This window comes from Haliotis asinina, chromosome 10 (genome assembly GCF_037392515.1).
Source record: "Haliotis asinina isolate JCU_RB_2024 chromosome 10, JCU_Hal_asi_v2, whole genome shotgun sequence".
Lineage (NCBI taxonomy): Eukaryota > Metazoa > Mollusca > Gastropoda > Lepetellida > Haliotidae > Haliotis > Haliotis asinina.
This window is the reverse complement of record NC_090289.1, coordinates 6,585,011-6,605,020: the sequence shown is the minus strand read 5'-3', so window position 1 is coordinate 6,605,020 and position 20,010 is coordinate 6,585,011. Positions and strand designations below refer to the sequence as shown.

The 20,010-nt window shown below is 39.2% G+C and overlaps 1 protein-coding gene across 1 annotated transcript; it reads left to right on the top strand.

Annotated features, from left to right (window-relative positions):
- The first annotated feature begins 9,709 nt into the window (after positions 1-9,709).
- On the top strand, positions 9,710-19,523 carry LOC137297873 (solute carrier family 49 member 4 homolog). Its single transcript, XM_067829842.1, has 11 exons — positions 9,710-10,118; positions 10,824-10,920; positions 11,741-11,904; positions 12,389-12,455; positions 12,668-12,720; positions 13,432-13,482; positions 14,230-14,359; positions 14,943-15,119; positions 16,938-17,056; positions 18,602-18,784; positions 19,390-19,523. The coding sequence occupies exons 1-11, from the start codon at positions 9,710-9,712 to the stop codon at positions 19,521-19,523; spliced, it is 1,584 nt and encodes a 527-aa protein (XP_067685943.1).
- Positions 19,524-20,010: the final 487 nt, after the last annotated feature.

The window sequence follows — 20,010 nt, the reverse complement described above, 5'->3', positions numbered from 1 at the left end:
GACCAGTCATGGCTCCGTTAATGATGACCAAATCTGATCGTCTGTCATGTGTAATCCCACCCCCACACCATGACACACCTATACCTCCATATCGATCATGGTCAAGAATTGCTGCTCTGGCATATCGCTCCCCGCTCCGACGCCAACAACGTTTTCTGCCATCTGTGAATCGTAGGCAAAACCTTGACTCATCAGAGAACATGGTGTAACGCCAGTGGCGCATAGCCCGTCCCTGATGCTGCCTAGCCCATGCCAATCTTTGGCGCTTATGGTGAGCTGAAAGGGTGACACCCTTAAAAGGCCGTCTTGCTTTAAGACGAGCTTGATAGAGTCGGCTTGTAACGGTTGAGGTTGAAATGCATCTTCCAGTGAGTGTGCGGAATTCTCTATTGATGGCAGGGGCCGATTTCAACCTATCGCGTAGAACAATTAACGTAATGAGACGATCCTGTCGTGGTGTCGTTGATTTTGGTCTACCACGCCCAGGTCTCGTTGCAACACCACCCGTTTGACGGTACTTATCCCACAGGCGTGAAATTACACTTTTTGATTTACCCATCTGCCGGGCAACTTCACACAATGATGTCCCCTCCTCTATCATCCCCACAATTCTCCATTTTGTTGCTTCACCGAGATACTGCCTCGGAGGCATTTCTGTCAGTAAGTGTCAATCTCTATTGCATTAGTGATTGCGACTTCAGTACATTTACAGGAGTTAACTTCTGTATGCACGTGTGGCACGTGCTGGACATGCATTATGCGAAATTCCATTGTCATTGGATGTTGCGTTTGGGAGATACGCCACGACAACGGACCCTGTCACAGTCAAAGTCATCTACATTCAATTTCTTGGTTCCCTTATTTTCTGTCGGTAGTATAGTTTCACCTAGATACGAACAATTTGCATGGCGCGTGTAGTAAATGTGAGCAATGTCAAATATTTCGTTTTCATTTTTTACCATTGAGCATACGAGGACTGGTCAACAATTTTAGACCTAACGACTTTCCCCAAGCTTTTCTGACGTCCTTATAAATTTGTCCTTTTCACCACATTAAACCACATTTGTACATTTATAATGTTACCCTGATTTCGTTCCTTACCTCATGCTGAAACTTCGCTTACTAATAGGCGTATATCTGAGTTCCAAGTATGCGCTGTATGTGTTGAATGCTAATACTAGAATATTGCATACTCTCTGAGGAACATTTCAATTTGTCTGAGCTCAATTTCATTGTAGTGTCAAACAGCCTGAAATAAAAACCAATCTGTACTTGGGTACGGTTATTAAGGAGGTTTTTTTTATATTTTGATTCATTAATTTCCATATAACGTAAAAAAATGTTGTGTCGAATTTGATGTTGGCTGTGTAATACTCTTCGGGTTATCCTGTGATCGACAAGAAATGCTGTGGAGCATAGGAACCAAGCTTGTATTTCCAAACACCTCAAGTTCAACACTACGGTGGGTATCTGTTAGTTTGTCAGACAGACCTTGAAACAAATATAAAGCGTGAAAGAAAATCCATGCATGTCTAGAATACGTGACAAGTCTAGTTTACCACAGTTTATGAAACTGAAGAAAATCTCTGAGCTCCTTTTCATTATATTTAATGATTATTATTTATGAACCTTTTTTTCTGTAAAATGTTCATTACAGACATCAGATGTTAATCTAATTAACTGCATGTAAAGTTTATAATGTACGGACATTGGTTATATAACATTCTTTCACTCAAGACAAGACAAGACAAAGATATTTATTGTACTTAAGGCCTCCGGCCCATATACAAGTAATACAAGTACATTGTTAGCACATGTTACAGACATTTCACGGAAGAACTTACAGTGCAGATAAAATATTGCTTCTAAGGTTAACAGCATGTTTCACATAGAGGGCAAGATTACGTATTACATTTTCATTTTTGGAGGACAGAATGGAAGTAAATGCAGTTGATGGATATTTCAACAGGTAGTTATTTGGGATATATTTTTTTCTTAAATCAGTGTAATGTGGACACACAAAAGCGAAGTGGATTTCGTCTTCTATGGCCGAGTTACATAATGGACATAACCTTAAATGTCTCTCTATTGAAAGTCGTCTGCCCTTATTGACTGATAAGTCTAATAGGCCCAATCGAAAATTAACAAATATACGTCTGATATTTCTAGATCTCAATACAGACAGATATAATTCTGGTTGGATTAAGCTCTTAAAAGATCTATACAACTGATATCTCGAACTGTTGTCTAGACAGAAATGCCATTCTTGATAATACATATTTACAGATTGATCTCGAAATTGTTTAAGAAATAGACTGATATTACCAACTGTTTGATTTAGCCAAACAAATCCAAAGCCATGAGAAAACAAGAGATTTCTAATATAGGAAGCCCATGTTGTCTTACCCCTAGCGTCTAAAAATACAAGCATATTATAAGCTAGTTTTGGGATTCTTTGTTCATGCATTCCAAGAATCTTTAACCAATATTTTAGACATCTGATTTGAGAATTTATATAGATCGGATGTCTACCGCATTCTCCATAAACCATAGAAGATGGTGTTGCTTGCGCTACATTTAAAAATCTTTTGCATGCTAAAAGGTGCAGTTTCTCCAGGCATTCATAACGTTGAAATCCCCAAATTTCAGAACCATAGAGCATAATCGGTTGAATTTGTGCATCAAACAATTTAAAATATATTTTCGGGGTTAAAATTCCAATATTTTGGGAGACTGACATAACGTTAATCAGAGCCTTCTTAGCACGTGATTTCAAATCTATAACACTCTTTTTAAAGTTCATGGTATGAGAAAACACTAGTCCGAGATAGGTATAGTGGTTAACAACAGATAGAGGTTTGCCATTCAAAAACCATTTTTCTTTAGAGGCCACAGGGCCCCCTCTTCTAAAGATAATTATGTTTGTTTTTTCAAAATTTACAGATAATTTCCATTCATTTGTATAACATTCCAAAATATTCAGTTGGTTTTGTAGACCAACAATAGTATCTGACACTAAAATTACATCATCGGCAAAAAGGAGGATAAAAATTTCAATAATATCTGGAACCATTTGCACACCATGTTTGCCTGAATTAGAAATATCATAATACAGTTCGCTTATAAAGAAGGAGAACAATATTGGACTTAAAATACACCCTTGCCGAACTCCCATGGGGCAGTCAAAAAAATCGGTGACATCATCACCACAACGAACACATGATTTTATATTCAAGTACATAGATTTTAAAATAGTGTACATTTTCCCCTGTAGACCAGATTTTCGTAAGCAGTACCATAATTTAGAACGATCCACAGAGTCAAAGGCTTTCTTAAAGTCAACAAATGCTACATAGAGTTTGTTTTTATTACGCGACAGACATTTTTGTATTATCGCATATAATGTAAAGATATGATCAATGGCTGAATATTGTTTTCTAAAAGCCGCCTGGCATTCAGGGATTAAGTTTCTCATATTTGACCAGTTTGAAATTCTTTTGTTTAAAACAGTTGTAAATATTTTCCCAATAACACTCATTAAAGATATGCCTCTGTAATTATCTGGATTGTCTTGAGTCCCTTTTTTATGTATAGGTATAATGACTGAACGAGACCAACTTTCGGGAAACGAACCACTTTCGAATACAGTATTAAAACACTTATGGATGAAGGGCATTAACACGGCTTGAGAACATTTAACCATTTCGATTATAATGTTATCGGGACCAGCTGCTTTTCCGCTCTTTAAGCTACTTATAGCATTCTTAATCAGTCTCATCAACTGAAATGTGCGTTTCCAAAATCATTTGATCAACAGTGTCAAATTCATTCGAAGGGAAGTTATCATCATCGAATGTGTAACCATCACTTGGAAAAACGGCATCATTAGAAAAAACCCTCATGAAATGCGTCATCCATTCACTTTTTGAAATATTACTTTTTGGATTTGATCTCTTTCTAAATGAACGAATTTGTTTCCAGAACATAGTAGTATTGTTGATAGAATCATTCAATCTGTTCAGTCTTTTATTACACAGGTTAGATTTGAATTTTCTGCATGAAGCTTTGTACATGTTCCTCATTTTACAAAAATAATATCTGTTGCTCTCCGAGGGTCTACACCGAAGACGTCTAAGTGCTTTACGCGCGTCTCGTCGTGCAGTTTTACACTCGTCATTTAAGGGTGCTTTATGGTTTTGCTTAAAAGGCTTAATCTTTTTCTTCATACAATCTGCTGAAACTAATATGACATGGACAAACTCATCTAGAGCTCCCTTTAGATCGAACTCGAGCTGTGATAAGAGACGGTCATTATAAAGTAATAATTTACTTTTCAAATTATCTAGAAATGTTTCGCAGAAGGCGTCGTTCCAAACAATCTTTTCTTTATAATCATCAATATGGCTATTGTTATCCGAGCTGTTCATATTGGGAAACTGGCAAGTCAGTTCTAATGGTAAATGGTCGGAGTCTACTCTGTCTCCAATATTTAACGAGTTAATACATTGAAAGAAATCTGGTGCACCAATAAAATAGTCATTGACACTTGATCCATGTTGCCCATGAAACGTATATTCGCCTTGCGAGTCTCCATATACTCTACCGTTCGCTATGAAAAGGTTGAAGGAATAGCATAAGTCTAATAACAAATTTCCAAAATTATTAACAACACTGTCGTGAGAATTCCGATCATCGATAGGATAGATGTCACTATCAGCGCTCGCTTGAAATATATGATTCATATTATCATCATCATCAAGACTAAGGCACACATTGTTTTGTTTTCCTGTGCGGGCATTCAGATCTCCACAGATAACAGTGTGACTTTCAGCAAAGTCAGGGAGATTCGCTAGTAGATATTGCTCCAGTTGTTCAATGTTACATTTGCGATTCGTATGCTTATAATATGTTGAACCAATAGGAGGGATGTAAGTGCACATTAAATTCAAATCTTTATCAAGTGAAAACAATTCCTTTAAGAATTTGATACAGATGAAATTATCGATATCAGATGCTAATTGTCTATACATATTTCTAAGCGAATGGTGAATACAAATACAAACACCACCTGACAGTCTACCGTGATCTGACAACTTGACGGCAGGGCTATAAAACACATCATACCCATCCAGCCAACTGAAGGAGATGCTGGTTACAAATGTCTCAGTCAAACATATAATATGAAATTTACCAATGTAATCAATAAAACTAATGTCATCAATCTTTTCAGTAAGCCCATTTATGTTCCAACACAGAAAGTGGGTTCTCTCACTAACAGATTCAATTCGAGTGAAGCAATGATTATAATCACCGGTGTCATTGCTAAGAGGACCCGGTGAAATAAAGTCCGGGCCTTGGCCGCCGTCCTATTCAGATATAGTACTTGCAAGTGGTTGACGGTCGTCACGAACGGTACGTGGCTGGCGTCTACGGTGTGTAATACGCATATGGGGACGGGACTGAGTGTGTGTATGTTCACTCGGTACCACTACGAGTTCGCCGTTCTTATAGTAGCCAAACTGGCCAGTTTCCTTCAGATCCTGAAGTTTTTGACGTTGGCGTGTTGTCAGGTCACTCGAGATACCATATCCATTTTCCTTCAATACAGACCTAGATTTAAGTGCTCTAACTTTGTCATCTGACATTAGCATCTTGACAATTATCGGGCGTGACTTAGTTGAATCAGCACGTTTGCGCCCAAGGCGATGGGCTCTGATTACGTCAGTTGGTTGCCACGTTTTGAACGTTAGGAACTTTGTGAACAGTTTTAAAATAGTTTCTTTGCATGCTATTGATTTTTCATCTTCGGTTTCCGGTACACCATGTATGATGACGTTGTCGCGACGGCTAAAGGATTCCAACTTATCTAGTTCATCATCTATCATGGTCAAACGTTCATCAAATCCATTAACCTTTTCGTCCATGGCGTCCAGATCAGAGTACATGATGCCGTACTCATGTTTGGAGGTGGCGATGTCTGATTTGATATCTACCACCGCCTTCTCTAATTGATCACATCTCGATCCGATTGATATCATTTCAGTTTTCAAGGCGGTGATCTGTGATGACAGATCTAATTTGACGTCACGTATTTCAGCTATTAAGCAGTCTCTCACTTCTTCCAAAGTCAGGGGGCCGGGGTTAGTTTCAATGTCATTTGCACACATCAGAATATGCTTCACAACACCCACGGGCGGCACGTTACCACCCAGAAAGCAAATCCCACGTGCAATTGGAGTGGTATGCATAGCCAAAACTGGGTCACAATTGACAGTAGTGACGTCACATGATGTACAAAGGTAGATGTTTTCTTTCGGCACAAATCGCTCAAAATGGACATTTTCAAGTGCATCTATCAAGAGGTATGATGAGGTAAGATGCACAGCGGTGAGAAATGTACAAATTATCAGCCTAAAGTGAAGATCTGTCCCCGACACGAATGGTGAGTACTCACTCTCTTGTTTGTGCAACGTCACTTGTCGTGTTCCCTTCGGGTGAGAGAAACTGCCGATTCTGGCTCGATAGACATCAATCGAAACCATTTCGTCCTCCAGATGTGTAGACTATACTATATATAACTTCACCGTCCAGTGATCGTTCCCTGGGAAGGTCTCTTAATCCATATTTTAAAGAAAAAACCCTCCCTCGATGGAAAACATGTTGCCCTCGGAAAGGGACGTAACCTGTCAAAAAAAAAACAAAAAAAAAAAAACAACTCACTCAGTGAGCACTATACACATCAATGTTGTTAACTAGTTGCTGCTATTGATAACAGCTGAAGCTTCAATCAATACACAATGACACTGGGACCATTTTCTTCTGTCTTTTCTTCTGTAGTTTTCTCTGTTTCCTGTATGATGGGACTCCGGTCTGGTTCATACTGAATTAAAGAAATGTTTTCAAAATGCTTTCATCGTGATACTTCTTTTGCAGAACTGTGGCGTTAGTTTGAAGAGATTGGAGAGATTGGAGAGAATGTAGGATGAGAGTGAATACAGAGACACAGCATCATTTTCACGTACCAGTCAACAAAATACCTGACACGATCATCAAAGAATCGTTCAGAAAATATGAAAATATTTTTCCGGTTAAACCGTTTTGTACATGTACTAGTTGGGTTCTTTTTCCCGACTTTGAGTTACTTAAAAAATCCGGGGTTTCGAGGCTTAATCGTAGCGCCACTAACGGCTATTTCTGGTTATGTCCCTTCCATGGCCCTCGTGTTGATAGTTCGTCTATAAACAAAATCACGCAGTTCAGTGAAGACGAGCTGGTCAAAGTACCACAATTACAACATCAAAGACGCAAAGTGCATGTAAATTGTAGCACAACACTTGAGCAAGTCGATATGGTAAAACCGACACATGTATAACCCCACTCTAAATAACATTCTGCAAATACCGTCGATATCTCACATACGATAAAAGGCTAAGGGAGAATAAAAAACTATGAGCTACCTCGATCGTGGATTATCCTGCCGTCGGCGTTCAATGTATGATTATTTCTTGAGTTAAAAGGGACAGTCTTTCTGACCTTATCTTCCGATGTATTGACTGGCACTTGGTCGGAATTTGTTGTTTTCAAGTGTGCATTGGTAGAAATGTCTAATTAAGAAACTAAGAAACTTCAGAGAAATGCTGCTCTCACAGGAACACAAGAGAATTGCGATAAGTTACAGATATTGTTTAACAGAGAGTACACGATCATGTGATTCATTTTACAGAGTTTGATTTGACATTCTGTTATATCAGTATTTTGAAAGGCAGTTATTACTCTATAATACCACTGAATTCATTTGGCATTCAAGCATACCATTAACGCGGACAAGTGTCAGCAGTGTGTGTAACACGCACCAGAAAGGACAAAATACGCTAAACGTTATTATGAAACTAGGGCATCACTGTTAAAACAAAGCAGTTTCACACTTTTGTTCCAGTATTGTATGAAATTGGATATGAAGTGATCTTGATTTGAAACAGCATTCTAAACTAGATCTCGAAAATGTTGATAGTTTATCTGGTGGTGGAATGTATACATTGTCAGATAACACTATCGCAACGGGGTGACGAGATCAAGGCTGAACCAGATAATCATTGTGGCGAACGACCTCATAAATAGCAGTGCTATTAAGAACAACAGCCGCCACCAATCCCAACAAAAATGTTAGATTAAAAATAAAATAGTAGGATACAAACAAAAACACCAACACCTTACAAACACACCCGTTACCTTGGCCTTGTTAAACACCAATCGTCAGTTATGAATCATCCTCAGGAAGATAATATACATTTGACGTCATAAATATGGACATCATGATAAAAGCCAGTTGGTATGATTCCGACAACATCACGATCCTCTGTCCAAAGGTGATGATGCCAGATGAACGATAGAAACCAGATTGACTATTGTCTGTGACGAAATTTATGGCTAATTTCCGCACGAGTATACAAGTAAGTGATAATCTGTTTGCTATCTAAAGAAAATCACATCTTTCCCAGTCGGTAGTATGTGAATACACAATTACCCTGAGTATTGTATTCGTCAGGTTCAACAGAAAAAATTCCTTAAAACTGAAATTTAAGCTTCCGCTTAAGATCCGACTCCGCATAGTCGTAAAGCATGTCAAGATTAACCAATTTTGTACAGAAACATCATACATTGTAAATGTGTGCAGGCATTTTGTTACGGTTAAGAATTTACCGTGACAACAATTTAAGAAATCCCCTTGTAAATCAGCAAAACAGAACAATGACAAGTTGTTTACGTTCAAATTCTATTTTGTTATACAACGAGAGCAAGATATACAGAGTCACAAGTCAATATAACAATGCAGATTTCAGGTACAATTCAAGAGAGACAAAATCTAAGACAGTGGGTCACAAAAATACAATATATCAAACTCACCAAAGTCTTGATGTGAGAGGTAACAGCTATGGCAAAATGTCAACAAAGCGATCGCCGATCGGTGCGACAGCAGATAATGTAGATTCACGTGTTGACAGGATTCTGATGATCAAGCGTGGCAGAGATGTAAATGAGTTTTAGTGTGAGTGTCACCCTCAACACGGCAACCAGCCTGTTTATATATAAACTAAGTCTCTTCCCGATAGTTCGGGCACAAACGAACGTCGTTAACACTGTAGAATGGTCGCGACAGTATCCCAGAAGTGAGCATCGAAAACTAGGAACAGATCAATTCCGGAATGCCAGAATGCTAAAAGTGTTGACCAGATATTAAAACGAAATGTGACCCATAATATTTACTATTCAAAACACTAAACATTGTGACCCAATAGTAATCATTACTTAAGTAATAACAAAATATAGAGGAAATACACACTCGTAACAATACGTAAAGTACGAGGATTCAAGACGCCTAATATGGTCTTAGTTTGTAAAACTATACAGCCCTAATATTTCGGATGATTTTTATAAAATTTTAAGAAAGATGCCAAACATTCTATACACATCTAGGAATTCTCACACTTATCAGATTGTTCCTTCTGCATTATAGCTTGGCATCATTTCAATAACATTTGAAAACCATCACGGAATCCTGTAGAGATATCGAATGACGAGCCGAATGCAACATCTGTTTCAGGAATCAGCAGTTCACATCATTAGCATATTCTGTTGCTGGATATACTCGGACAGAAATGATTGACTGTTCGTTAAGCTACCATTTTTCGATGCCATTTTCAGTTTTACCATGGGAGATACTGACACATCACCGCTACTCTCTGAAAAACAAAAACAAGAAACCCCTACCCATTGTTCTACAATCACACGGGAAGCTGACACTTCAATTCAGTACAGTTCCTCATCTCACAAAGAAGGAATATCTTCTCCCGATGATATCACTGAGGTCACGGCGCCAAATCAACAGGACATTTCAAAAAAGCATATACGACTATACAAAAGGAGATGGTACATAGTCGTGTTGTTCTCCCTGTTGGCGTCTGTTCAAATGCTTGTCTGGAACACGTGGGGACCAATCTCCCACACTGCCGAGGCGGTGTTTGGTTGGGATGATGCCGATATTTCATTACTTGCTAACTGGGGCCCTATCACATTCATGATAACGATGCCTATTTTTGCCTGGATGATGGATACAAAAGGTGAGACTCTGCGTCAGTCACATAATGCATCCGTGTTCAGCTGTGTTGTTATGAAGGTTCACTCTCACTTAGCCAGAGACTACCGAAAAAGGTATAGCTAAGGCACTGTTTGGCTAGGTGAGAGATGCGAACCAAATAATTTGCATCAGACAACTGGAGCGTGAGCCTTTATTCAATGGCTATAGTCTGTGCCAATTTACATGACAACACTTCTATCAGTTTTAATGCGTCTATATTCTATACAGTATAGGCTTAATTATTTTGATGATACAGGAATCAAAGAGGCGGCAAACCAGTTGAACTACCGTAAAGATGAGGGTGTATTTTTACGCGTATGATGCTGTGTGCTTCTTGTATGCTCTTATGTCTTATGTTCTCATTGTCACATCACTGGTAGCGTATCAGGACCCCGTTTCACAAATCTCTCTTGAGCCTAAGATCGTGTAACCGTTCTCGTAGCATTCGTACAGCCTATACTGTAACATCGGAAGTAGGAATGCTACGAGAAAAAATACAAGACCTTATGCTTACGAGAGTTTTGTGAAAGGGGGCCCAGGAATATTATACTGTGTAGCTTCAGGTTATTTGTACTCTATTTATATTACATGGTAATTGAATGCAGTACACCAGTCGAAAAATAACAGATCAGCTTTCCACTGACGCATCTTATCAAAAATCACATCGGACATGTCTCTTTTTGGTTAGGTCTCAGAATGTGTATGGTTATCACAGTGCTGAGTTTGGGATTAGCATGTGGGATCAGGCTGATCCCTGCTCAACAACCGTCAATGCTGCATCGATGGTGAGTTTTTTCCTAATCCCTTATATGACCAAATGCTGTATGTGACCTTTCAATGAATATGTATTTATCCGGTATCGTTTAAATGTCTGTCATTGAAATGAAGGTAAGGGCGCTATGAGTGAGTGAGTGAGTTTGGTTTTATGCCGCTTTTAGAAATATTCCAGCGATATCACGGCGGGGGGACACCAGAAAATGGGCCTCACACAAGGGCGGTATGAAGGTGAAAGGAATGGTACTCATGTTTTTGACCTTGGGGACTCCAACAGTACTTTACTATACTAGTGTAACAGTCACAAACAGAGCGAACATGACAGTGTAATGGAACCATTCCATACTTGTGGACGATGAATATTGTTGGGCACAGTCATTTGGCGAAAGTCTTCCAAAGCAGTTAACCAATGGAGTTACATTCATGTGTTTTTACTTTTTTGTTATTAGATTCCACACATACTATTCCCTTTTTCAAAACATTATGTTTGACCTCGTTGTGACCATGCTTGAACTACACTGATATGTATGTCTGTTCCTGAAAACTTTCCATCCTATGGTGCAGCCAGCCAGGGGAAGCTTTTTGGGTTCTCTTTATGATCACGGGTACATCATATATTGTTTACTGGACTGGAAAAAGGTAATCATGCAGGCCTTGTTTGAATATGAATGCTTCCAGCAACGTCTCGATTGTTCAATAAAACTGATTTTATTGTCCATTACGATCGTTAGGGATCATTATGACCATTATGAATGAGTAACTCTTTGTTCAGATTCTAAATATTTAGGTGAGCTACAGTATCGTGGTCCTGTCTTGCACTTTATGTTTCAGGTTGATCAACGCTGGCCAGATCCTTAATGCTATTGGAGGCCCGGTCTGCACGAGCGCAATGGCGCCAATATCTTCACACTGGTTTCCTCCAAACGAAAGGACAACAGCGACTGCGATTCCTCTGATAATCAAGTTCCTGGTTCTTGCTGGGTCTTTCATAATTGGTACATATATTTCGGCGATATGAATATTTCAACAGTTCGTAGATAACATCTTCGCCATACGCATTAAAAAAGGTTTCGAGTCGAACTAGGATTCCTACCAGGAGGAGTTATTGCAGGGTTCACATTTAGTGTTAACTGTAAAGAGAGTGCAAGAAAACATGTATTGTTACACGACTGAAACATTACTTCAAAGTGAAATGGTATAATGGCAAGTGTTATTACTGTTATTACTTCTTTGATCTTCTTTGATTTCTTTTCCTCGCTGGGACGCCCTATGAATATACTAGTCTATTTTCTTTGAAGAGGCGATTAAAGGAATTGGCTGGCTAGACTTACTTGATTGCGTGTTATGTATACCATATGATCAATAAACCGTTGATCAATATTCGTGTTATCAGTCACTGGATCGTCTTATCTAAATCATATTTCTCTGCACCCTGTAGATTATATTTTACTGAGTGTAACAGTTTTCTTTCATTTTCAGGCCCAATTCTGGTTCCAGATGCACCTCGACTGAATCAGAACCGTACAGCTTCCAATACAACATTTAGGTATACGTCAGAGGTATCATTATTGTGTATAAATAGAATCGCCTATTCAGATGAAAAGGATGCTATTTACTTATGTTTAAATGCTTGAATACGAAAAGGCAGACTTCTCGCATTACGTTGCATCCGGCACATGTTAAAGGCTCTTGCTGAATAAGTGTCTCATTGCTTCATGTTTTCTTTTGTTCATTTACCTTGTTTTGTTTTCTTAATAGCCTTGAAGATTATTCAGACAGTGGTGAAAGTGGAAGTCGTAGCAATATTTCAGGTTAGTTGACCCCATCACATCTGTAATATGTTGTATGTAATGGACTTGCAGCGATTACTTCAAACAAACAGGACTGTTCGTGTAGGTGTAATGTTGAAAACCAATAACCTGATTTGTCCCTGTTTGACAATGTTCTCGTGAACTTCAGGTGAAAAAAACACGTTGCCTTTGAATGCGTATGTCAGGTTCGCCATCAGCGAGGTATGATACGCCCATTTTTTATTATCGTTATTGGATAGAGACTCATAAATTCATACTCTTGAGTTGGAAGCGTCAATCTACGCTGCTTTTGCAGGAATTCCTTGTGAACAAGAATAAAGATGTCCATCTTATGTTGGACTTACGTCATGCTCATACCGTTATCCCGTCTTACGTAGGAACATCATTTCATTTGGGCATTTTGGTGGCATACGTACTAGCAGCTGTGCACCTAGTTATGAAGGATCATCAAGGGAAGAGGTGAGCCGTTCAGGGCTGCGCTATGACGAGTGTAAGGGGTTTGTAATCGTGGGGTTAAACCTAACATAGCCTTGATTATGTTTCTGAGCCAGGTATTGTAACCTGGACATGATCCATATTAGTATACCTATATGTGTACATAGAAAATATGCGAAACCACTCTTCACCTAATCATGTTGGAATAAAGGATTATCAGTAGGGTTCAGTCATACAAATTCTATGATAATGTTGTAAACGGTAATTTATTTGTAGGGCATACAGTGGAGGAACTGAAACAGGATATCTATTTCTACCTGGAACTACGTAAGTGTACATGTCATTGGAATGAGCAAATGATTGACAACAATTTGATGATGCTAAAAATACGGCTTTGGATTCAAGCATGAACGCATCCAATGAACCTCTCTATGCGACTTTGCCTTTTTTGTTGAAAGAGATAATGTATTACGCAACCCTCCTATAAAACGCTGATTCCAAAGCCACTATTACTCATATTGTCATAGCTACGGTTCGGAAGCATTTATTCCTTCGAGAATAATTCGATTGGGCGGCTAATCTTACAGTCTTTCTATAGAGGCTGTGTGAAACAAAGTGAATGGACCCCGAAGTATTCAGTAAACGGAATGGTGATTTAAAGCCCTCGACAACAGAAGATGGCATATGAAATGACAATCAAATTTATTTGACTTAAACCACATTCACTTACCTCTGTTTCAGTTGTCCTTTTGCTTTTATGAGTCCAACTCTCCTAATGTTGAGCATTGTGCATAGGGTTTTGCAGGTGTATTACTCGTGTTGATACTGATGTGTTTTGTGTTCTGCGAGAGGCCTGTATGGCAGATGTACTACTGATACTGATGTGGATTGAGTTTGTCAGAGGCTTTTGTGGCGGGTGTACTACTACTGATACTGGTGTGCATTGCGGTTGTCGGAGGCTTGTGTGGCGGGTGCACTACTCATACTGATACTGGTGTGTGTTATCTTCTGTCAGAGGCTTGTGTGGCTGGTGCACTACTGGTACTGATACTGGTGTCTATTGTCTTTTGTCAGAGGCTTGTGTGGCGGGTGTACTGCTCGTACTGATTCTGGTGTACTTCCCCAGCAAGCCACCGGTGCCGCCATGTCGCTCAGCTGCACTGAAGAGGGAGGACTTCCTACCTGGACTCAAGCTACTTGTTGTGTGAGTGTCCTGGGTTGTAACTTTATTATCACTCTGCTCCGGAGTATTGATAATGTCCTACATAATATCCTAGGTTACAATGAATGTGTAAGGGTGAGTGTTGAGATGGGTGAGAACATAAGTCATGGTTAGAATTTGTGCTCAGAAACCCATGCTTGTCGTAAGAGGCGACTCAGAGGATCAGGTGTTCAGGGCTAGCTGACTTGGTTGACACATGCTATCAAATCCTAAGTGCCTAGGTCGAGGCCCATGCTGTTCTGCTCATTAGATTGTCCTGGTCCAGACTCGATTATTTACAAACCGCCGCTATATAGCTGGAATGTTGCTGTGTGCGGCGTAAAAACTCACTCATTCAACAAACAACAGCAAACCAGCTGGACTCCCACTCCCCCTTCGTCATGACATTGATAAACATTTCCTTATGAATATGTTTTCCGTCTGTTCTGATTTCTTATGAGAACAATTTGTTCGTTCATCTAAAACCCTTAATTTGATATGGTCATATGGTTTAGTGTAATATTGTGAAGAACAAATCACTTTTTCCCATGACTACACATTTTGGTGTTTTGATTTATATTTCTAGAAATGTCAACTTCTGGATCCTATCTGTGATATCCATTATGGTTGGCGGGTTTAGCGGGGCTTGGATGGGTGTGTTCAGCCTCAATTTGAAATCAGTGGACGTGAGTCAGAAAGAGGCTGGGTGGATCGGCTTCTACAGCTACTTGGTCGTTTGTACGGGGATGCTTATTCTGGCAAGGTAGACACACCCTTACTGTTCAGTCATGGTACCCACGGCATGACGTCGTCGGTTACGTAACGTTGAAGGACTTTATAGTTTAGGCCACCGGTTTCAATATGCGACCAATATAGATGCACGTAACTGAGTTCCTTCCCGTAGGCACGCCTCCAGATTAAGCGCGCAGCTGGTGTCATACCGAGGTCCAGGGATTCATACATAATATTTTCATCGTCATTTTCCCTGCAAAAAGGAATCTACTCCTGTGGTCATTCAAGATTGGGTATTCCTGGGGATAGTCAAGGTTGGGTATTTTGGGGGGTATTCAAGGTATGGGTATTCTATAGGATAGTCAAGATTGAGTATTCATGATAGTCAAAATGTGGTATTCCTGAGAATAGTCAAGACTGGGTAATATTCTTTTGTACGTGTGTATTACATTTAAAGCCGTATAAGATCACGGACGTTCTCTTCGTCTTGTGTGTTACCGCGAGTATAATTTGCTAAAAGCTAAAATGTCAGACTAAATTGGATATAAATGAACACAAGGTACCCTTGACATACTGATATATACAAAATATTCATCTAGGCGAAGGCAGTTAAAAATCATGATATATTAATGTTAATCACAACATGCTATGTTTATTTCGTCAAATGACGAGTAACTATAGATACATGTATGCACAGAACCTTGAGATGAGGTTTTGTTTTTTAACACAACACATTCAACATTCTTTAGTGATGAGTATGATAATCATGTGTCGGGACTGATGTTTTACAAAAGTCATATGACATACGACTGATAAGTAAGGGATGTTAAGTATATAGGTGTCCAAAATAGTGCACGTTTTATATCATAGTGATAAATATTTTAACAGTGTAGTAGGGACTAACAGTTACACATGTTGTTGAACTTCAGATGACCATAGTTTTTGATACATATTGCTTTGCTCTACAGTCCATCGCATCATTTACCATGAAAAGTCACACTCTTTCATATCCGCCTCTTCATTTCATTCCATATTTCCTGCGGGACCCTTCCTGCAGGGCAGCGCGAAGTTGGTTGAGAGTGATCGGTGGTTGTTGGCGGTTCAATGATATCCCATATGAACATGTTTATTTGGTGACAATTATGTTCTCCTGTTGGAGGTACTTAGTAACAAAACATACTCTGTAAATGTCACTATGTTTCGCCTGTTAAATAAGTCCAAAGTAAACCATGGTTCCGAAAACGTTTACTCAACCATGAACAGTCCACGTAGACGACCGCCATGATTCATGACGCAGGCTCCATCTATGTAACCTATTACTAATCGCCTGTGAAGTCACTCCTATAGCTCTATGAGATTAAAATCCATTTTGAGAGGCACCTTAACACTGATTTCATAACACTGTCGATCTGTTAGAACGGAATTGTGCACCAGGTGTCGCCATTGTTTGTTCGGTTTTTGTTTTTTTACAATCATATCGATATCATGATTGTAATCCGTTAATGACAGCGAAACGTTACGGTCTCGTACACAATGCACGTTTAGTTCCACCGTCAGGCATGCCAGGTGGACGAAGCCGTTAGTAAAGTGAGATACAATGCGCGTCATTTTCTTAGATTAAACCAATATCAAATTACCTGAGCTGTCTTCTTCCTCAGATTCTTCGTTTCATTGTAAATTTAGGATTTTACCCATGTTCACGTGCACATCATTAAAACACTTGCCCGAAACTGGTGTGTTCAACGAAATATATAACACAGTGTAAATGGAATCTATACACAAACACAAAATTGATAGTAAATAGCATAAGTGGAATATCTTGTACTAATGTATCCATTATTTTATTCAGATTGACCGACTACTTTGCTCGGTACATGAAGTGGTACATCTCGGGCTTGTATTTGATATCGGCCTCCATGTACTTATGGTTCGCCCTCATCTGCATCAAAGTGGCGCCGTTTTCTTTGGGTAAGTAGTCAGTCATATTCTCATCGAAGTATTTACTTCAGTCTGCATTTACTTCTATTCAAGCGCACCTGTGAGCCAGTCGCCCTTATAGAAATTCATTCTTTCAAAGTCACAACATATTTATGATTTATTTATGAACGTAACGGTAAACTGATTCTTATGAGACGTCTGTTTAGCCGTCTTTAAAAACTGGAATGAAAGAAAATGATAGGTAGTGATGGATTGCTTCTTTGGCATTTTAGAAGTATATATACAGATTTTATTGATAGCAACTTCTTTGTTTCATGCGTGCGACATTTTGGTAGAGATATTTGTATTGTTGTCAGGATTCACGAAATAAAGAAGTTGTTATCCATAAAGTTTGTCAATATAGTTTATGTCTTTATGACACAGTTGGGAGACGTTTACTCTGGACTGCTATACGCGGCGCCGTGATTGGTTGAAAGGTGTTATTGTTTGAATGACGCTATCGAGAGAAGTTAAGGCAAAAACAGTATTTGCAGGTGTACTTTATAAAGTGTTTTTATGCCATTAAATGGACACAAACATGTTATCTTCAGAAAGATCATATAACCACTACATTTTGTAATAGTCTAATTCTTGTTAGCGAAACAGCCACTTTCAGCAGACGTTGGACAAAGGTCAATGCAATTCATTGAAACGGTCTAAAATTCTTATAACTACTAGTATATGTCTAGAAGATAGGATTTTACAGTATACATAAATCTATGCAGAAACAACCCTGTGAACAGACTTTCAATAATCCCACCCTACAGTATAATTAGAAATCACTCCCAAGGGAGATAACTATTCATATAGTTTCATCCAGAGCTACTTTTGTGATGCTTCATATCAACTAAGATAGTACTTTCTGGAACTAGCAACAAATCACGCATGTTTCAAACATTAACTAATCTTTATTACCAGCTTGACAAGCCTTTATCTGGTTGATGAGTAATATGAAAGGCAGGGTATTGTATTGACGACGTAAGCATTGTTTTGAACAACCTGTATTCACTTTGATACCCAAATAAAGCAGAAGAATTTCTAACCAATTTCTAGTAATATATACTACCTTACAATACAAACATACAATTAAACATCGTACTTGTCACCATCTGTCGAGATGTTTCCCGTGAAATACCCGTGAAGATCAGGGTTAGAACTGAACTTCAGTAACCCACTCTTGTCTTAAGAGGCGACTAACGGATCGGGTGGTGAGGCTCGCTGACTTGGTTGACACGTTATCATATCCCAGTTGCGTAGATCGATGTTCATGCTGATGATCATTGTCTGGCCCAGAGACGATTATTTACAGACGATGTAGCTGGAATATTGGTGCGGCTTAAAATTAAACTCACTCATCCGAGTGAAATCGTGTTTAAAACAAGCGGATATGAGACTACAGAACGAGCACCGAACGTATTTCCGAATATGATAAAATGTAGAAGTCTGTAACTGAAAGGAGTCCGTTCACTTTTAAAATCGGTCTGTATTTGATATGTCAATGATACATGCATAGTGCTACCTCTCCCCTATGCCCAGTGAGCCTGTACATGTGCCTCCTGACCGCCCAGATGCCGCCGACCGCTTGTGCCCCGCTGTTCTTCGAGTTGGCCTGTGAGGTGGCCTTTCCTGTCGGGGAGGGGACAGCAAGCGTTATATTAACCTTCACAAACCAGCTTGGTGCCATTGTGTTCCTCTTTATAATGATGATTCCACATGTTGGTGAGTATGATACGCCCTTCGTCGCCATGGTTACTATTTACAGTTACCAGTGACAACAACACAAATCTGTTTGTTTTTTGGGTTTTTTTTCAAAACAAAAAGAACAGTGACCCTTTCGTAGCTAGACACGTGAAAATTGGGTTACAATAATCGGAAAGATTACAATTTGAATTTCAAGTACCTATTTTTGTAAGGCATTTTTGCTTGGCCATGAACGTTGGATACCATCGTATGCCTGATAGGAGTAGTTTGTCTAAACTATGACGTTAATGTACAGTTTCACACCTCCTTACAGCGACTTTTCTGAAGCTTTTCCAGTACAATAATGTCGTGGTGAATATGATTTTCCACTTTAACAACTAGGCTACCCCACCTACCAGACTCTATATATACATGTATATATATGGCTTGGGGTGTTCAATCTCACAGATAATCACTGGATTGTATGGTACAGGCGCGATATTTACAGACTGTCGCCATGCTTCTGTTATACTGCTCAGAATAGCCTTGAACAACATAGAAAGAAAACATACACAGACATCACGGTGGGTCTTCAACTGTTATGATTTGAGTGACGATATGGTATAGAATAGTATTTCTTTCAGGTTCGATGTGGCTCAACTGGGGGATTTTTGGAGCAGTGGCATCAACGCCTTTGTTATTACTACTTCTTCGTGAGCGACATCAACGGCTAGATATTGATACAGAACATACTCCTTCCGTGAAAAAGGAACACTGATTTAATGATAGTACCGCTCTCGAAAATACACCACTGACGTGTCACACATTGTCAGTGTTATTAACTTGCATGAGATTAAATCTTAAAAGTACTTTTGAATCAGTAATAGTTTACACAACGTCTGATTTATCATCTAAATTTCCTTACAAAACGTATACACTCGTGGCTATTCAATAGTATTCGATAGTGATATTTATTTATAAATTTACGAACATATTAGTTGTCGTTTTCATTCTTCCTTCCCCTGTCTCTGCCTGCTAACTTTTTCATCGTTACGTCGCCTGTCTCTGCCTGTAAACGTTTTCATTCTTACTTACCCTGTCTCTGCCTGCTAACGGTTTCATTGTTACGACGCCTGTCTCTGCCTGTAAACGTTTTCATTCTTACTTCCCCTGTCTCTGCCTGCTAACTTTTTCATTGTTACGACGCCTGTCTCTGCCTGTAAACGTTTTCATTGTTACTTCACCTGTCTCTACCTGCTAACGGT

Coding starts and splice junctions, on each gene's coding strand:
- LOC137297873 (XM_067829842.1), top strand. CDS start 9,710: ATGGGAGATACTGACACATCACCGCTACTCTCTGAAAAACAAAAACAA. Junction 10,119..10,823: donor CTGGATGATGGATACAAAAG/GTGAGACTCTGC, acceptor CTTTTTGGTTAG/GTCTCAGAATGTGTATGGTT. Junction 10,921..11,740: donor CCGTCAATGCTGCATCGATG/GTGAGTTTTTTC, acceptor TTTATGTTTCAG/GTTGATCAACGCTGGCCAGA.